The sequence below is a fragment of the Thalassophryne amazonica genome, chromosome 1 (assembly GCF_902500255.1).
Source record: "Thalassophryne amazonica chromosome 1, fThaAma1.1, whole genome shotgun sequence".
Taxonomy (NCBI): domain Eukaryota; kingdom Metazoa; phylum Chordata; class Actinopteri; order Batrachoidiformes; family Batrachoididae; genus Thalassophryne; species Thalassophryne amazonica.
In genome coordinates, this window is record NC_047103.1 from 161,261,881 (window position 1) to 161,280,258 (window position 18,378).

The window sequence follows — 18,378 nt, forward strand, 5'->3', positions numbered from 1 at the left end:
CAACAAAAGAAGACAACAGATGAACAATCGTGAAAAAGAGACTGAGTGGTCACATCCGCCCAGGCCCTGTGGGTTCCCCCCATTGAACCCCTGAACATTCCTTGGCCCCAAAAATACCAGTCCCATTTGTCCAATTGTTCTGGCTTCTATCTCAAATCTTCCTTCGTGGTAAATAAATGTTTTTTCCAGGTTAGCAAATATAAAAAAGCCAAAACATTTGGACATCACACTTGGCTTTTTCAGTCCAGCTAATTCCTCTCACATCAGAGGAAGTCCAGAGTAAAGTGTTGAGTAGTCTATTGCATGAGCGCCGCGTAGTCGACTAATGTGCTAAGCCACAATAGTCCTCATACAAAACAAACAATTAAGTAAACAATCATTAAAAATTTCAGTCATGAATAGTGTTGTAGCTAGTAATTTCCATTCATGCATCTGTACTAATAATTGGCATCGATTAAGGGAAGCTATGTTGGAAAGTTGTTTCATTTTGGCAGGGAGTAGGACTAGACGTGAAATGCCAAAAATTACTGAAAAGTTAGAGGAAAAGAACGGGGGCATGAAGATATCGCAGCACTTGAAGGAACACGTACTGTACACTGAACAGATCAAATACACAACGGCACGACACTGAACACATGCAATATAAGCAATAATGTGGGAAACAAACATGAGAAGAGAGGCTGTAGGAGTGATACCATTGGCTTAAAAGGGTCATGTGATGCAGCAAAGTGTTAGGGGTAAAGAATTAAAGATGCAAATTACGACAAAAGCAGAAGAGTCCATTTTCTCAATAGAAAAAATACCCCAGCATTATCAAAATTTGATAATTTGGCTACATCCCACCACACACTGTGCCGATAGCATCACTGAGCAGCTGAAATATGTAAATAACTACAGTCTAAGAAATAAAATGTAGAATTTAATTGATAAAGTTAAGGTAACTTTTTCCACATAACTTTGTCAATTAAGTGCAAAACAATATTGGGATTTACGTAATAATGTTTCATTTGATTTAATTCATTTCAACTACAATATTGTCTTGCACTTATTTGACAGTGCTATGTGGAAAAAGTTACCTTAACTTTATCAATTAAATTCAACGTTTTATGCCTAAGAGTGTATGTTTCATTTCTTAGAGTACAGTCTTTTATTATTTACACTATACTGGTGTTTCTACCACACAGCACTGACAGAAAGATAAAGCAATAAAGAAAAGAAGAATAACACAATTTGTTTCTAATAAACATTCAACATGCTTTAAACCCATGCTAAAAAAAACAAAACAAACAAACAAAAAACATACTTTTTTATTTAATTTTTTAAATTTAGTTTGGCTCTCTGAAACAAATAAGCCTCCAACCCTCCCTGATGCATAAATGTGGGTCAGCCAGGGTGGGGGGTGGGGGGGTGATCAGGGTTTTCGGAGAACCAGAGCCAGAGTCCGAAGGGCTTCATTGGGGTTGTCTGCAGTAGTCAGTTATTGGAAAGGGCCAAATGGAAGAGCCAGTCAGAGATTTCAGGATGTGGTCATGGAAGATGGGTCATTCCACATGGCTGCCACGTCTCTGAACCTGTAGGGAATTACAGAAGTAGAAGTAAGATGTATGCAGACTCTGATACTGTACGACTACCTATGACACTCCCTGGATGGGAGACAGTCCAACATAAGGTTTGTTCCACAACCAAAAAGAAGTAAGCCATAGATCTAGCAACCCTTGACCTTACACAGGCTACTTCCCCAGCAAAGGCTGGTACCCATTTAAAGTTGAGTGTTTAGGGACAATATGTTATATGGCTGGGGGGGCCTGGCTGCCGGTTTGTTTCTGTCTTTTGGTTTTCCTCCCAGGTGGCGTGCGTTTGGGACTGAGTGGCTGTGTTGCTGAGGCTGTCAGGACCTCACCCTGATCACCTGCGACTCGTCAGGACTCACAGCTGTGGTGCATCTGGATGGATTGGAACATGTTGGCATTTAAGACTGGAGTGCACAGTGTGTATTTGCCAGAGACTCGACCTTGTGACCAGACGGGTGAGATCGTCGTCTCGGGAGCCATCTCATCAGCAGCGGATGCTGAGAACGTCCAAGTTTGATGCACAGTCTGTGAAAGAGGAGGGGGTGAGGTCTCACGCTCGTCAGCACACTTCCTGAGGTATGTTAGATTTTGTGACTAACAGTTATACAGTCAGTAAATGTGGTGTCCCTCACACCTTATTGTATTGAGCTGTTTGTTAGTCATGTATCGGCTTCCACTGCAGTGGAGTTTTGTGAACTGGATGTTCCATGCCTGCAGGTTGGGAAGCTGATCAGTAATCAAGCCAGGAAGTGTTTGCTGTTTGTACACCTTTAAGTGTTCTGTGTGTAGAGTGTGGACTCACATAATGGTTCCTTCTTTCACAGACTCGGTTTGTTGCGGCCACCTGGGGGGTGTCGGCGGGGTCCTTGGGTCCGAAACAGCTTCTGGCTCCGGACCGTTAGCGCTGCTGGGAGCGCACCACGCCAGGCCGCACCTTTTTGTTATTATATTATCACTGTTATGTATTAAATTCAGTTAGCCTTTGTACCGTGCTCTGCTTATTTCATACTGGGTCCTTCAAACGCTGGTCGGTTCTCCGAGCTGCGTCCGACACATAACACAATACAGACCAATGAATAGTACAACTGCTATCCCACTGAGCTACCAGCTCTGCTAGGCAATCTGAAAGAGGGTAATAACTTATCTTTACCACATATGCTTAACAACAACCTTCATTTGCTAAATTGGCAAACCTTCCATAGACACTTTTTCATAATATGAAACTTTTCTGCCCATTTTCATCAAATAAATAGACTTTATTTATAGTGCTTTTCCATCTGTTTCCAAAGCTTAAAGCACTTTACATGGATGCCTCACATTTACCCATACACACCAAAGTCATGGTGCTGCCATGCAAGGCACTCACTACACACTGGGGGCAACTTGGGGATCAAGGGCCCGTAGTGATTTTCCAGTCTGACGGGTATTTGAACTGAGGATCCTCTGAGTTCAAGGCCGCCGGTTAACCACTAGACCATCACCTGGTGATATTCTAGTTGTTTTTTTGGTGGTCTAATAGAACCACTAAGGGACCACTTTAGTCCCTACTCAAGGGTAGGCACTTTCCAGTGGTACAGGAACTGCTGGGGTTGAAAGAGTTGAGTCATGTAATGAAACAGTCAAACATGCTCCATACTCAGTAGGTAAATCGCGTCTGGGTAACAGCTGTTGACTCAAAACAAGAACTGTTTTATGTTCTGTGTTTTAGAATATTGTGCCTTAAAGAAGGCATAAGTAAATTAATAAGGTAAGAAAGACATTTACAGTATCTTACGTTGTGGTACTTGAAGTACTATGCCCCCTATAAATTCCCTTTAAGGTGGGAATTTGCTTCAGGAACTACAGAGGTCTTGCTCAGAATTGTTCAAAAGTGGTGGTAAAAATGACAACATTAGCAACAATGTTACAATTGTTCACAAGGCAATGATGGGATTCAACTGTTTTGCTATTTGTGTCATGTGGTCCTTTCTTGAGTTAGGGATCGCTGACCTTGCGTTGATGAGGTACTGGGCCAGGCTGATGTTGGCAGGGGTTCCTGTGATGGTGATCTGACGCTCCGATGACCCTTCCATAGCGTTAGCAATTTTGATCTGCGCCCCAGACATCTGACGGATCTCGTTGATTTTGGTTCCCTGGCGTCCGATTATGCAGCCTATTAGCTGGGAAGAAAAATGGGGCGGGACTTAGGATGGCCAGTGCATGAAAGGGATTGGTTGACAAATTTTTGATGGGCAACATGTGACTAAACACTTGTTGCAATTGTCTTTGATGCATCTGAGGAATGACCAGGAATTGTAAATCTTTTAAACATGAATGATGTGCTGTCATATTACTGATGGACAAATTTCTTTTAAAAGATCCACCAACAAGCTTATGTGATCACCCATGTTTTTTTGGTTTGTTTACCTCAACGAAGTATCAGTGGCAAATGTTCAGACCGTCTCTCTGAACATTTGCCACTATATCTCCCAGACCCTTGAGTCCAAAGTAACCACACTTGGCACATGAGTAGTCCCAGTAAGGGGGAACTATCCCCATAACACTAGTGATGGGATTATATCACAGGATCATTGAGCACAAACTCATATTTTTGGCTCATAGAGGCTACATTACTCGAGCTAACGACATAAAATTTTGACATAACCTTGAAGGGTATGGCCTAAGCAGTGGATCACCCCTCTGGGTCTGGTCTGCTTGAGGTTTCTTCCTCATTATCACCAAGGGAGTTTTTCTTCACCACTGTTGCCTGTGTGCTTGCTCAGTGGGGTTGCTAGGGTTAGACCTTACTCATGTGAAGTGCCTTGAGGCAGCTTTGTTGTGATTTGGTGCTATACCAAGAAAATAAATTGAATTGAAGGACTCTGATAGTTCTCAAAAACAGTATGATACTGTATGATAAATCATTCCAAAGTAGGCAGATCTCAACACCTGAATGATCATACGAAAAGGAGATGGGTGAGGGAAGCCACCAAGATACGTGTGACAACTCTGATAATTCGGAGAAACTGTGCATAGTGCAACTTTTGTCTTTTGCATCAGCAGTTTTTACAGCTTCACGTCGGCATAGAACAGAGGAGAACTTTGAAAATAAATCAGATCGAGGCTCAAGTCTCTGAGAAAATTTTCAACTTGTCATGGATGGCAGAGAATACCCTCCAGTTTTCTCAGAATAGAGGATAAAATGCATTGCTAAACAATCTATTATTCATTCATTCATTCATTCATTCATTCATTCATTCATTCATCTTCTACCGCTTAGTCCAATTAAGGGTCGCGGGGGGCTGGAGCCTATCCCAGCAGTCATAGAGCGTGAGGCGGGGTCTGTTTGTGGCCCTGAGACAGACTAGCGTCCTGTCCTGGGTGTACCCCGCCTCACGCTCTATGACAATCTATTATTTATTATCTATTATTCGCAAAACTAGGATTTTACTTTTATTTGAATTTTAAATAAAAATGGTGATGATTTCTTGAAATTTTATTTGATTTAGTATTTTTTAAGGTGCAGTTTATACAGGTGTTTTTAATGAGTTCTGTTATTTTGTCTTTGTGTTCTGAGCAGCATAAAATAAAAATAGTAGTGACACTAGTTTGTCTGTAATGTTCTGCAGAACAAATGTAACAACAACAGCAATAACATCTACAAGGCCTAATATAAAGTGTAGATTAAATGTTCAGATATCAGATTTTTAATACTAGGTAACAGTACCCAAGGGCATGAAAACAGTAACATGACATTTGACTCCAATGACCTTGACCTTCACTCAAATGATTGCCCTCTGGCTGGCCTTACCAGGGTAATTCTAAAATTCAAGTGTGTGCCACATTTGGTTTAAATTGGGTGGAAAATCAGATTGCTTGACTTTGATAGTTTCCAAAATTAATTCCATGAGAGTGGAAATCAGTAAAAGGACCTGGGAGGAGTTGGCCATTAAACAGACAGGCAGACATGACCTTGACCCCCAGTAATTAACCTTTGGCAAATATGCGGCCTCAACTTTACCTAAATTCTGGGTCTTTTAGTGAAGTTTAGGGCTAGTGGCCGGCGATCACCTTAGTACTTCTCTGTTTTTCTTGTTGTTTAATGCTGGCAAATTATACAGTATTTTTTTGTCTTTCTGATGCCTGATTCTGTATTTTTCTCTGTTTAAGGTGCAGCTCCATCCAGAGATGGGAGTTGTGTTCGTGTTGGTGATCCTCCTGTTCTGTGCGTGAATAGCATTTCTTGTATATTTGTCTGTGAATTGTTCTGTAATTTATGTTTGTAGCATGGCCCAAGCAGAGGGTCACCCCTTTGAGTCTGGTCTGCTTGAGGTTTCTTCCTTTCCTTACCACTGTTGCTCTGGGGGTTGGTAAGGTTAGACCTTACCTGTGTGAAGCGCTTTGAGGCAACTCTGTTGTGATTTGGCACTATATAAATGAAAATAAATTGAAACTGAATTGAAATTCAGCTGGATTGGGAATTTCAGAACTTTCCTCCATATGATTTGCACCATTTGGTGCAAATCAGAGTAAAAAAACGTGATTTTTGACCTTTGACCTTTGATCAAAATGATTGACCTATGGTAAATTTGATTTCACCTTTGTGATGTGTGGTGGACACTGGAGTTAAAAATCAAACATTTGACCCCAGTAACCTTGGCCACTGCCAAAACAAGCCCGTTAAGGATAATTCAAGCGTTGAGAACAAATGGATGGACAAATGTTTCTCGGATGACTCCACAATGTCTGGTGCTGAAGGAAATAAGTCCATAAACCTTTTCAGATTATTTATTTATTTATTAATTAATTGAATTAAATATGTGCTGCCTTTAATTCTAGTGTTGTTCTTGGTTGTGTGTGCCAGAAAAGACAAAAACACGTTTCTGGCTGTTGGACATTTGGCATACGGTGACAGATCTACTCACATCATTGGGAATGGAGAGTTCATGAGTACTGGCCTGGTTACTGGCATCCAGACCTGCTGCTGGGGTGAGGACATGGACACAAACATAAGAGGGATAGAAAGAAAAAAAAAAACACAAAATACATAAAATAGTGTTTTTAACCACAGGAAGTCCAGGAGGTTTTCATGTTTGTTGGTCACCAGAGAGAAGAGCCTACAAGCAGCAGCTGGTAACCACAAATGTTTTCAAAAATATACAATTTTATCAGCATTTTGCTATTTGTGTGCTGTTCATATATTTTATGTGCAGTCATTGTTCAGGAAAAAATAAATCACAGCACAGCAGATGCTTCCTTCCTGATTTCCACTTCCTCGCTCCCCAAGTTATCCGAGTGCCTTGTTTATCGCCCACAAAATAGGCAATTATTATATTTTCTAACAATTGTGTAGTCAAATACGCACCTGGCAAAACAAATTTAGTCAATTAGAACCACTAAACCTGAGCACAATGAGGCAACAGCAGCTATTAGAGGATAAGAAACACAGGGATTGTCGGGATTTACAGCTGCATGGTGTGAACGCTTCAATAATAACTTATTCAGCTTTCTGTGTGTGGATATTTCTTTTCTTTTTAATCAGCAGGGACGTATACCATTACAATTTGTAGAAATGTGAGCATGAACATGCTTGTGGCATCCTGAAACTGACACAATTTTCAACATTATATTTTCTTTGTAACATTTAATGTGAAACACACACAGCTAAACAAGTTGGCCATGATTACACCTACTGTTATAATTACATCTACTACATCATCTATACTGAGTAAATGGTAACTGGAATGCATTTATATAGCACTTTTCAATCTGCATCAGACGCTCAAAGCACTTTACACATAATGCCTGACATTCACCCCGATGTCAAGGCACTCACTACACACCAGGAGTAACTAGGGGATTAAGGACCATAAGCCCAGGTTACACATAGACGGTTTTGTCGGCGGGTAGTACGTAGACCGAAGTTCGCGGTAGTGGAAAGGGGTGGAGCATTTCGCCGGCGTTTTGAGCGCCGTACTAGCCGCAAATATGCGGATAAAACACCGCTAAATCCGCCAAATAAAGCGGCGTTTTGACGCCATAGCATCCGGCACACGTCAGGCAACGGGGGTTAATACCCAGTTCTATCCTTTACAATCGCAGGTTAAGACGCGCGTGAGAACGGCGGTGTTCTGCTGCTGCTGATAATGCCCTGTGTACCGCTGGATTTATCCAGGCAAATCCTGCGTTACTCCAGGAACTTTTGCATATAGGCACCACCCCCAGAGTATAATAGGCTGAAGCAGCTGTCACTGCCTTTTATTCTCTTTTCCTTTTCCCCTCCTCAACGTGTTGCTCGTCTCCACTACAGGGCTCTCCTCTGCTTCGGAACCAGACCTCTTGGTAAGTCCTTGCCGCTGCCAATTTTCTTTTAGGAGGCATACTGGAGCCTCTCTGCAAAAATATCTGGAGTTGGCCGCGAGTGAGAGGCCTGCATGCAGCGCGCTAGCGTTTTTATATTGACTGCCGCCTATTGGTCGTTTGGAACGCTGTTAACCGGGAGGTGGCGTTTAGAACGTCGTACTGTCCGCTAGCACCGCCGTTTTGTCTGCCTCTGTCGCCGGTTAAAACGCCTTTGAGGACGCCGATGTGGGCTCTATCGCCGTTTTACACGCCTTTGGTTAGGGATACAATGCCGGCCGCCAATTAAGGCGGTGTAAACTGCGGCACTACAGGAAGGAAGGATGAAATGGCGATTAAAAAGTCAAACGCCGTTGTTCGCGTTGTCTCCGTCGTCACGTGAATTCTCCGGGAGCGCTCCCGGAATTATTCGACATGATGAATAATTTTTTCGACGATTCCCGGTAAAGCCAGAACTAAGCCACGCCCCCTAGTGCCGGCATTGACAACGGCGTTTGATCCTTAAGACGGCCAAAAACTCTTCCAGGATGCTTCCGGGAGCTCTTACCGTCTATGTGTAAACGGGGCCTTAGTGATTTAGTGATTTTCCGGTCACCCTTGGATTTGAACAGAGGATCCTTTGGTCTCAACCCCAACAGCTTAACCACTAGACCATCACCTCCCCTGAGTAGGTGTAATATATATTGATTAATTCATGTATATATTTTTCATCCTGTTTCAACATTTGCAATAAAAATGTCATGATTACATGATGCTTACACATTTAGATTACTACAAATTATATTCATGAACAGTTTAAATTAGTAAAGATCATGAATTGATTACGTGACAGAACAGTTTTTCATGTCCATAACCAGTGTCATGTTTGATGATTTCTGTATCTTATTTCAGATACTGTATTTTTTCATGTTCACAATCAGAGATTCTAGTTTTTTGGGGTTCACTAACTTTCTGGACGTGGAGCTGTTTAAAGCAGTCATCGTGTCATAGATAACGTGAGCCGCAGTTATGTATGCTTGACCATTAATCATCAAAATTCACAGCAGTTAGTGCGACTGCGTATTCTAACATGGCACACTCCGTATCCAGAAATATGGGTATTCCCCAAGAAGTTTCATTGTGTGGTTGGCAATAAAAATAGGAAAAGTCTCAGTGTTTTTAATAATTTTTAATTTGCATACATCTCAGTTTGCACTGAAACATGGTTGCAAAGTTAAAAGCCATTAAAGGTTGTTCAACACTACTTTTAAAAGGCCCTAACGTGATGATCAGTCTCATCCGTACAGTCTTTGGTTAGGTTGGTGACCCCCTGAGATAGAGATTTGAACAAAAGCTCATAATGGTCAGTATTTGTATTTTATATATGGCCCTTGGGGAAGCCAGGTCGAGGCCCCACATTGCAACCTGTGGGGTCCCCCAGGGGTCGGTCCTTGGACCGACCTTATTTTCCATCTATATGCTCCCCTTGGGCCACATCATCAGCAGGCATGGAATATCCTTCCATTGCTATGCTGATGATACTCAGCTCTATGTCAGATTGGACCACACTTCCTCATTTTCCATTCACATTCTCACTGCCTGCCTGGAGGAGATGAGGGCGTGGATGAATGACAATTTTCTCCAGCTAAACAGCACAAAAACTGAAGCCATTCTCATTGGCACTCCACATCAACTGAAATCATCCAAAGTATTTTCATTTTCTGGCCACAACATTCCATTATCAACATCTGTTACAAACTTGGGAGTCCGTTTTGACCCCAACCTTTCATTTGACATCCATATCCAGCATATCTGTAAGACAGGATTCTTTCATCTTAGGAACATTTCCAAACTCCACCCCTCCTTGTCGTTGTCTGATGCTGAGAGGCTGGTCCACGCCTTTGTCTCCTCCAGGCTGGACTATTGTAATGCACTCCTCATCGGGATCTCTGGCAGAAATTTACAACGTCTCCAGTCCATTCAAAACTGTGCTGCCAGGATCCTGATGGGGGTGCCAAAAACTCAACACATTACTTCCATCCTCAACAAACTCCATTGGCTTCCTGTTAGAATCAGGGTGGAATATAAGATCTGCCTCCTGACCTATCAGTGTGTCTACGGCGGTGCACCAGCGTACCTCAAAGAACTTCTGTCCCCCCATGAGCTCATGAGACGCCTCCACTCAAACAACAGTCACCTCCTCCAGGTCCCCAAAACCAAGCTCCACACAATGGGGGACAGAGCCTTTCAGGCAGCAGCACCACGCCTGTGGAATGCCCTGCCCATCCACCTGAGGGCGCCACAGTCAGTGGTCTCTTTTAAATCAAATCTTAAAACGTTTTTATTTCAGAAAGCTTATGAATTATAGTTGCTAATTTTAACTGATTTTTAATTGATCTTGTTTTATTTTTATTGTTGTTGATTGCTGTTTTATGCTTTTTGTTTAACCTCTGTGGCACTTTGAGATTTGTTTACAAATGTAAAGTGCAATATAAATAAAATGTATTATTATTATTATTTGTGATTGACTGATGATGAAGTCACAAAGCAGGGGTCACAAACCCTGTTCCTGCGGAGCCCCTGCCCTGTATGTTTTCCATGTCAACCTACTCAAGTCTCACCTGTTTTTTTTTAAGTGGTGTCTTCCAGCTGTTCATTGGCTGAACACACCTGATAGTTAATCGCCTGGGAGTAGAACAGGGAGAGTTAGAAAACATGCAGGGCAGGTGCCCTCCAGAAACAAGGCTGGTGACCCCTGATATAGTGCATTAGGGGTCTCCATCTCCACATTGCTATTTGCACAACGCACAATCTGAAGGCCTTATGCCTGCAACACTTCCTATGTCCACTCCATTCACCAGATTCCTCCATATTCCACCAGGTGCCGACCCCTCCACCCCCTTCAAATCCACATTGTTGTTTGTCGTGTATTCATCCTGCAGAAGGGGGAAGAATTATACAGTCTGATTGCCACAGGTAGGAAAGGCCTCCTGTGGTGTTCTGTGGTGCATCTCGGTGGTCTCAGTCTGTGGCTGAAGGTGCTCTGACAGGATTTCAGTGTGGCATGCAGGAAGTGGAAGGTGTTTTCCAGGATGCTGAGCAGCTTCCTCGGCATCCTCCTCTCTGACACCACCACCACAGTTACATCTCGTCATAACCATTCCAATGCCCTGCTCGCAATGATACGCATTGACACGCAGTGTTTTCGAATAGGTTGCACAATGTTCATGACTAGTTCACGAAATCAATGCAGCTGTGCACAGTTCACGCACATTTTACAACAGTGTGGTGTGTTTACACTCCAGATTGCGTGCCAGTGCCAGGATCAAATTTGTGCAAATGCCTTGCATGTTCCTCGCTTCTCAGTTCATTTGCAATTTAAATGACATGGGTGCCGGATGTGCATCAGTAGCCAAACTAGCAGCCAGAGGTGGGTAATCCCAGCTTCTGTGAGTAAAAATCCTCCCATATATTGGTTTTAACCTGTGCACAAAAAACAAGTGATTGTACTGATTGGGAATCTACTTGTTTGAAGAGTTGAACTAATTTCTAACACATTTGTGCTCGGCCACATTACTGCATGTTTCACAGATGGAACACAAACACAACGCAGAGTGTATGGGGCTTGTGTTGTGTTCTGCTGCTGTTCTTGGGTGAGTGCAAAACTTCAAAATTTCTTCGAAATTGTGATGCAGTCAAGTAAATGCAGCACATGCAGCACAGTCACAGCATGTGCGCACTCGTGTGTGTGTGTGTGTCCTTCTTCAGCTACAGCTCAGTGTACGCATACAAATATGTCCTAATAACACAGAATTGAGTAACTGTAAAAACTGAAGGATAATAATCTGCAAGATAGAAATCAGATGTCACCATTATTTGCTGTCTGCACTCTTGTGGACCACTGTTCAACCCAAAAGCAAAGTTTTACCTCATCTGGTGCAGGAACATCAGCCAGTGGAATGCTGCTGCAGAACACAGTATCCTGATGATATTTATTGAAATTTTCTGAAATTGCCCCCCACCTTTGGAATTCCCTTCCACCGGATATCCGTAACATTGACTTTCTGGCTATTTTCAAATCATGTCTCAAAACCCACCTGTTCAAGAAAGCCTATTCACCATGAGCTCCACTCATTCACTGCATAACTTTTGTCTTGTTTTAAATTGTTATGTAATTTATTTTAACTGGTACATGTCCTTTTAAGTTCATTCATTCTAATTTGTTTATTGTTATGCTTTTATATCTGCTTATTTCTGCATTGTAATGTGTCCTTGAGTTTTTTGAAAGGCGCCTATAAATGGAATGTATTATTATTATTATTATTATTATTTGAAGAAAGTCCTATACGTATGTCAGGTTCTTGGATTGTTGGGTTGTTTTTGTGTTCTACCTGTCTCTTGCTCTGTCTTTCTGCTTGGGTTTTCTCTGTCCTGCTTTTTCTTGTCTCGCTCTCTTGGCTCTTGGTGGTGGGTGTCTCTCTGTCTGGCCACAACCTGGTTCTGGGAGCTTCTCCACACACCTGTTCTTGATTTGCAGTTAATCATCTGGGTGCTTTATAAGCCTCACAGTTTGCCTTTGTTCTTCGCCAGATCGATGTGCCTTGTGCCTTCCTTCCAGCCCAGTTCCTGTATTTTTGCCTTGCTCTGTTTGCCTCATTGTTTTTTGACTACCTGCTTGTGTACTTCGACCGTGCCTTTTTGCCTGATGTTTTCGATACTGTTGCTCTGCTTGGACTGCCTTTCTGTGTACTGACCCCAGCCTGTTTACCCAGTAAATGCTCTTACTCCACTGAGCTGTGTTCCTGCATCCTGCATTTGCATCCAGCCTGTCCTGCCTACCGAACCTGATACTATATAGGCCCCCAAAGCCCGTTGGTGCTCATGATTATATCCAGCTTCTGTAGCATGTAGTGGATTAGAGTTTATGACTCCCCCTGGACGGGGCACCAGTCCTACATGGGGCTAATTCAAGAACCTTTTTGTCATTGGGTGGACTGAGACAAGGTAGATTATCTTGTCTAAGAACACAAAAAGGTAGCACAAGCAGGATTTGAACCCAGGTCTACACATTGGCAGGTCAGATCCTTATCCACTCAGCTACTTTCTCTCCATTTTATATGATGTAAAAAAAATGCAAATAACCTGGTTCACTGCCCTCATGTAATTCTTGAATATGTTTCTCAAAGGCGGCATACAGAAGAACACATTGGAGCCCAGGATCAGATCTTCTTTCTCCTCATCTTTCTCTGTGCCAGGCATCCACTCCTGCATTGTGGTCTATTTGGTAGAAACTAATATTACAAAAATGACAATGAACTGTGATAAATCCACTGATTTGCAGAAAAAAAACAGCAACACGCCTGATTGCAAAGCAGAACCATGAATTTCAAAATGTCTAACCCTAACACTGTCTGCACCTGTGCTGCATGCGCTTAACTTGCAGTTGTGTAAAAACATCGTATTGCGTATGGTATGTCCGGTTCAAGATAGGGCCCGAAGTGGCTACTGACTCCTACGTCAAACACAAAATACCTACAAGCTGTCACTTTGAAACTCAGTCGAAACAAAAATCTTCCAGAAAGTCAAAGGGAAACTAAAAGAACAAGCACAAAAAAAGCCCCTCAACAAAAACAAGAGCAGACCACCAGCAGGCCATGTCGATGGCAGCACACCACACAGACCAGTAGGAGGAGAACGATGAGAAGAAGAGAAAGAGAAAAAGAAAAAAAGGAGGAAGAGAATGTGTTTGTTTCTACAGGTAAAAACAAGAGAAGGAGCTTTGGTAAACAGGGTCGTCGTGTAGGTGGGTACGTACCAGGGAAGGCAGGGGTGGTCTGTCCGAGGGGGGTAAAGGGGGTTTGCTGCATAGCCAACTGGTGGAGCTTGCTCAACTGCTGAGGGGGGGAGGAGGAGGACAGCAGAGCTATAAGGTCATTATTAATAACACAGTCACGCGCACACACACGCACACACAGACAGGCCTGTCAGAAATGCTACAAGAGAAGAGAAAGGATCTGAGGAAGAGCAACAATGCAGACAAAAATGAAGAGCAAGAAGCAGAAACAGAGAGAGAGCCAACTCATCGAGGACTTGGTCTCAGATCAGGCATCAGTGTTCATTATTTGGATGTGAAACCCCACTTCACCGTGTGCACATCTTTAACGTTTTTGTGCATGTAGCCGAGTGGGCGGCTGCAGGATTTTATAGACAGGGTGGCCAAGGCAGCCTGGGCTGGTTTGCAGCTCCCCATTACTAAAATAATCCATCTACCCGACAGGTGGATGGATTAAACAGCATGATTATGGCACAGATGTATCCTGGACTGACCACGATAAAGGCAACAGCTGAATTACTCACAAAGATGGATTTTAACAAATTTGTGAGCAAAATTCAATTTGTGTGTACTGAAGGAATCTTAGCTGTTTTGCTTCAATGCATGAAACATGGGACCCCCTTCCACCCCCCAAAATGTTGCATTCATATTTTTTGTGTTTTGATAATTCTGAGGCTGATCTGCTTTTTCATGTCTGCTGCACTGCAGGCCAAGTCACATGAGCTTTAACACCAAGCGGAGTGCAGGTAAAGTCAGAAGAGACAGAACAGACAGGAAGTGCAACACAGAAAGAAATCTGTATTAATATTAACATATAATATTAATAAGAATGGAGGGTGAGTAAGAGTGCAGAAGTGAGAGAGAGAGGTTTGGAGAGTGCGGCGCAGACTGCCGGACAGGGTGAGCACTCACATCTGGATGTGGGATGGCATATTGTCCTTGAATGGTATAAGCCTGCAAACATTAAAAGAAGAGCTCATTATGAGTTCAGACAAGCTCACAAAATGTTCAACTGTGGGGAAAAAACATGCAAACCCCCCCCTGATGTTTGAAATAATAAAATCAAGACACTATGAACACAATTACATTATATTTATGCAATTTTACAAATTAGCATTAGCTGCTCTCACATTTTCTCAAATGTATTTATGCAAAGCTGCAAGAAAGGTCATGCACTATAGAGTCTGTCAATGCCAGTTTACAGTTCATCAATCAGATCCAGTTGAACTAAATTAAAACGGGAGACAGTGAGGAGGTGATGGGAGGTGGAGGCGAGCAACCCTCAGAGGAATCATATCACTTGACCTCTTGCATGTGAGGTTTTCGGGGCCACAGAGGTCAGAACTGAGTGGAATTTTATTTAACTGGAGCTTCACCATAACAAGGTGAAAAAATAAAATGTCAACCATGGGTCCGAGCTCACTGCAGTCATTTATCTTCCAGTTTATCGAATTTTATGGATCAAATAAAATTAAAATTTGAGCACCATTTCTCTGTATCTTCACCATAGGTCTTTTGTCTGATTTCCACCAAACTTGCTATGTGGGTGAAGGTCAACCCCAGATTTGCCCTTAAAGGTCAAAATTTAGATTTTTCACTCTGATGTCCAACAAAAGTGGCACACATATGTAGGTAGGTTCAGGAATTGTGAATGTGAGACCAATTTGACCATAGGATGAATCACTGGGGTCAGATGCCTTTGAGGTCAGACGTCAAAATTTAAATTTTTCTCACATTTTTACCAAACAAGGCACATATGGAAATTAAATGGAATTACCAGCAAGGTCAAGGTTGTCAAGGTTCAGTCATTGGGGTCAAATTCATGTCCTTTTGTTGCTCTGTGCCTCCAAGGTCCTTTTGCTGATGTCCATCAGTCCTATATGTTATTGAAGGTTGACCCTGAAATTGCCCTTAAAAATTAATTGTGGCAAAGGTCAAGCTCAAGGAATTTGATATTCAGTAGGTTTTACCAAATGTGGCATACACTTAGGTGGATTCCAGCCTTTCCTTGGCAAAGTCAGCCAGAGGTCAATCATTTGGGTGAAGATGTCCAGATATCCTATTGCAATTCCCCAAGTGGATGTTTAATTATTTCACTGCAATTTCCTACATAAAATTCTAAATAGAACTATATTTAGAATCTAATGGACAAACCATATATGAATATTTTATCCACCTGTCAACTTCTACATTAACTGATGAGAATATCAAATTAGTGTATGCTTGAAAAAGGTTCATTCCTTTGCTTTAAAATGAATCTCATGATTAATACCAAGAAGATCAGAGAAGATCAGGAGCTGTGTTCCCAAACTGTTTTCTGTATTTTGGCCTGAAATGCTGCTCTGGAGGTACAGACATCCCTCCTCTCGCTAGTAAAATCCACAGAAGGAGAATGAGGGCTAAAAAGTGACATATCGTTTGTTCATGACATTAGAAATTTATTAAAAATCAATAACTCTTACAATAGAAAAATCTTAAAATTTGACTAAATTGTTCTTGGAATGTTTACTGAATGTTTACTTTGGAATGTTTTCACTTTATATAGGCTTTGAAGAATTACATCAAAACTACTTCACAGATTCTCACCAAATTTGCATCACAGATAGATATTAGGGCATGAAAGACTCCACTGAATTTGGGAGCTGATCTGCATTCTGGATCAAGTTCTCACTCTATATAGGCTTTGAAGGATTACATCAAAACTACTTCACAGATTCTCACCAAATTTGCACCACAGATACATATTAGGCCATTGAAGACCCCCTTAATCTTTGGAGGTGATCTGGAGCCGGATCCAGATTCTGGATCAAGTTTCACTTTATAGGTTTTTGAAAAACTGTTGTTGTTGTCCATTCGGCTGCTCTGTTGTTTTGTTCGGGGTCGCCACAGCGGATAGATCCGCATTAGTACTTGGCACAAGTTTTACGCCGGATGCCCTTCTTGACGCAACTCCAGTGTCACCCGGAGAAACACACACAGCCGCTGGTGTTCCAAAGAAGTCTCCCATCCAAGTACTAACCAGATGCCGCACTGCTTAGCTTCTGAGATCTGACGGGATCAGGCTGACACAGAGCAGACCAGCTGCTGGATTATGTGAAAACTACTTCATGCATTCTAACCAAATTTGCATCACAGATAGATATTAGGGCATGAAAGACTCCACTGAATTTGGGAGGTGATCTGCATTCTGGATCAGGATCTCACTTTATATAGGCTTTGAAGGATTATGTCAAAACTACTTCATGGATTCTCACCAAATTTACACCACAGATACATATTAGGGCATGGAAGACGCCATTGAATTTTGGAGGTGATCCGGATCTGGATTGGTGGATGTCAGAGATCTCTGGTTGCTCTTGTTTGGTTTTATTTTTTAAAGAAAATTCTCAGAGAGTGACCTGGGAATTTTTTTTTCCTTCAAAAATTGGTTTATTTCACATGTAATGACCCATTTTTCCTAACAGACAAACTGTCCAAACTTCCCAAATGACTGATGGATTCCTCTGATAAAAACTCAAGTCAACTCAAAACTCATCCATTAAGTGGTAAGAATAAAGCTGATTGTCCCAGTTCTGGTGTGAGTGGTTGGGGATTATGGGTAGTGGTGAGGTCAACAGTGATGGTCTCATGCTTGTTTGGACATAAGTGGGGAAGTGAGGGGTGGTGGGGGGTAGAAGCAAGTAAAACCTGGTGTGACACTAACAGGCAGTGGCTGGTGTTGCAGTAAGAGGCTGAGGTTGGCTGTGGACGCCCCCAGTGGGTCCGCTCTTACCTGGCCACCTGAAAAAATGACAGGGGTGGAGGCAGGCTTGGGGCGGTAGGGGATAGTGGCACCTTTCGGTGGGGACTGAGAAGATCACAGGAGAGAGTGGGGGCGGGGAGGGGAAAAGGGATGAGATGTGGAGAAGAGTGTTAAAGACAGAAAAACAAGAGAGAGAGAGGGAGAGAGGGGGGCCGTGTCTTAGGGGAGACACACAAAAGTGCTCGTCACTGTGTTCATGCTGACATTAAAACTGTGGTTCAGTGCACTAAAATCAGATTTTACCTGTCACAAGTGTCACTTTCAACTGGATAATGATGACTCAACACATCTAAAACACTTTGAGTCCACAGTCTATAGACTTACAGTCATGTCACAAATCTCCTAGCATCCATGGCCCGTGCCATCATGAAGTCCCACTGAAGAAACGGCTGTGCATAGACAATTAAAATTAATGGTGCAAGAAAAAAAGGGAAGTCTAAAGAGTATCAAGTAGAAATAGTCACTTTTTTAAATGTTATTTTGTTGGAAGTTTGAGGAGATTAGTAAAACTGTGCATTTATCGAAAGTGCATACAATAGCCAAGCAGGAAATGGGTGATTGCATTTTCCTGGAAGCCACCATGGTGGCCATCTTGGGTTTGTAAAACTGCCATCTTAAAGAGGAGTTTTCCTAATATCTCAATATCTCTTCTATATGACCCACGATCTAGAGTCTTGTAGCTAAATAGACATTTTCCGGGCCAGCGAATCCAGTGGAGCTAATTACAAAAATATACGTGTGTTGCTTCCTGAGCCAGTCTCTCTACACTAAGTTGGCTGAGCTGTGGTGACTTGCTCATGCTGTTCTAATACCTGCAGATGTAAAGCAAAGAGAAAGACCACATTAGTTACACA

The 18,378-nt window shown here is 42.3% G+C and overlaps 1 protein-coding gene across 2 annotated transcripts in view; it reads right to left on the minus strand.

Annotated features, from left to right (window-relative positions):
- Positions 1-1,167: 1,167 nt before the first annotated feature.
- LOC117517090 (poly(rC)-binding protein 3-like) overlaps positions 1,168-18,378 on the minus strand; it is a 50,905-nt gene continuing 33,694 nt past the window's right edge. For both annotated transcript variants that reach the window (XM_034178013.1, XM_034178005.1), the window contains exons 8-13: positions 17,426-17,569; positions 14,635-14,676; positions 13,705-13,783; positions 6,476-6,534; positions 3,561-3,730; positions 1,168-1,571 (exon numbers count right to left, since the gene is read on the minus strand). In XM_034178013.1, the coding sequence (XP_034033904.1) occupies positions 1,517-1,571; positions 3,561-3,730; positions 6,476-6,534; positions 13,705-13,783; positions 14,635-14,676; positions 17,426-17,569 (549 nt within the window). In that variant the 3' untranslated portion in view covers positions 1,168-1,516. The remainder of the gene's footprint in view (positions 1,572-3,560; positions 3,731-6,475; positions 6,535-13,704; positions 13,784-14,634; positions 14,677-17,425; positions 17,570-18,378) is intronic.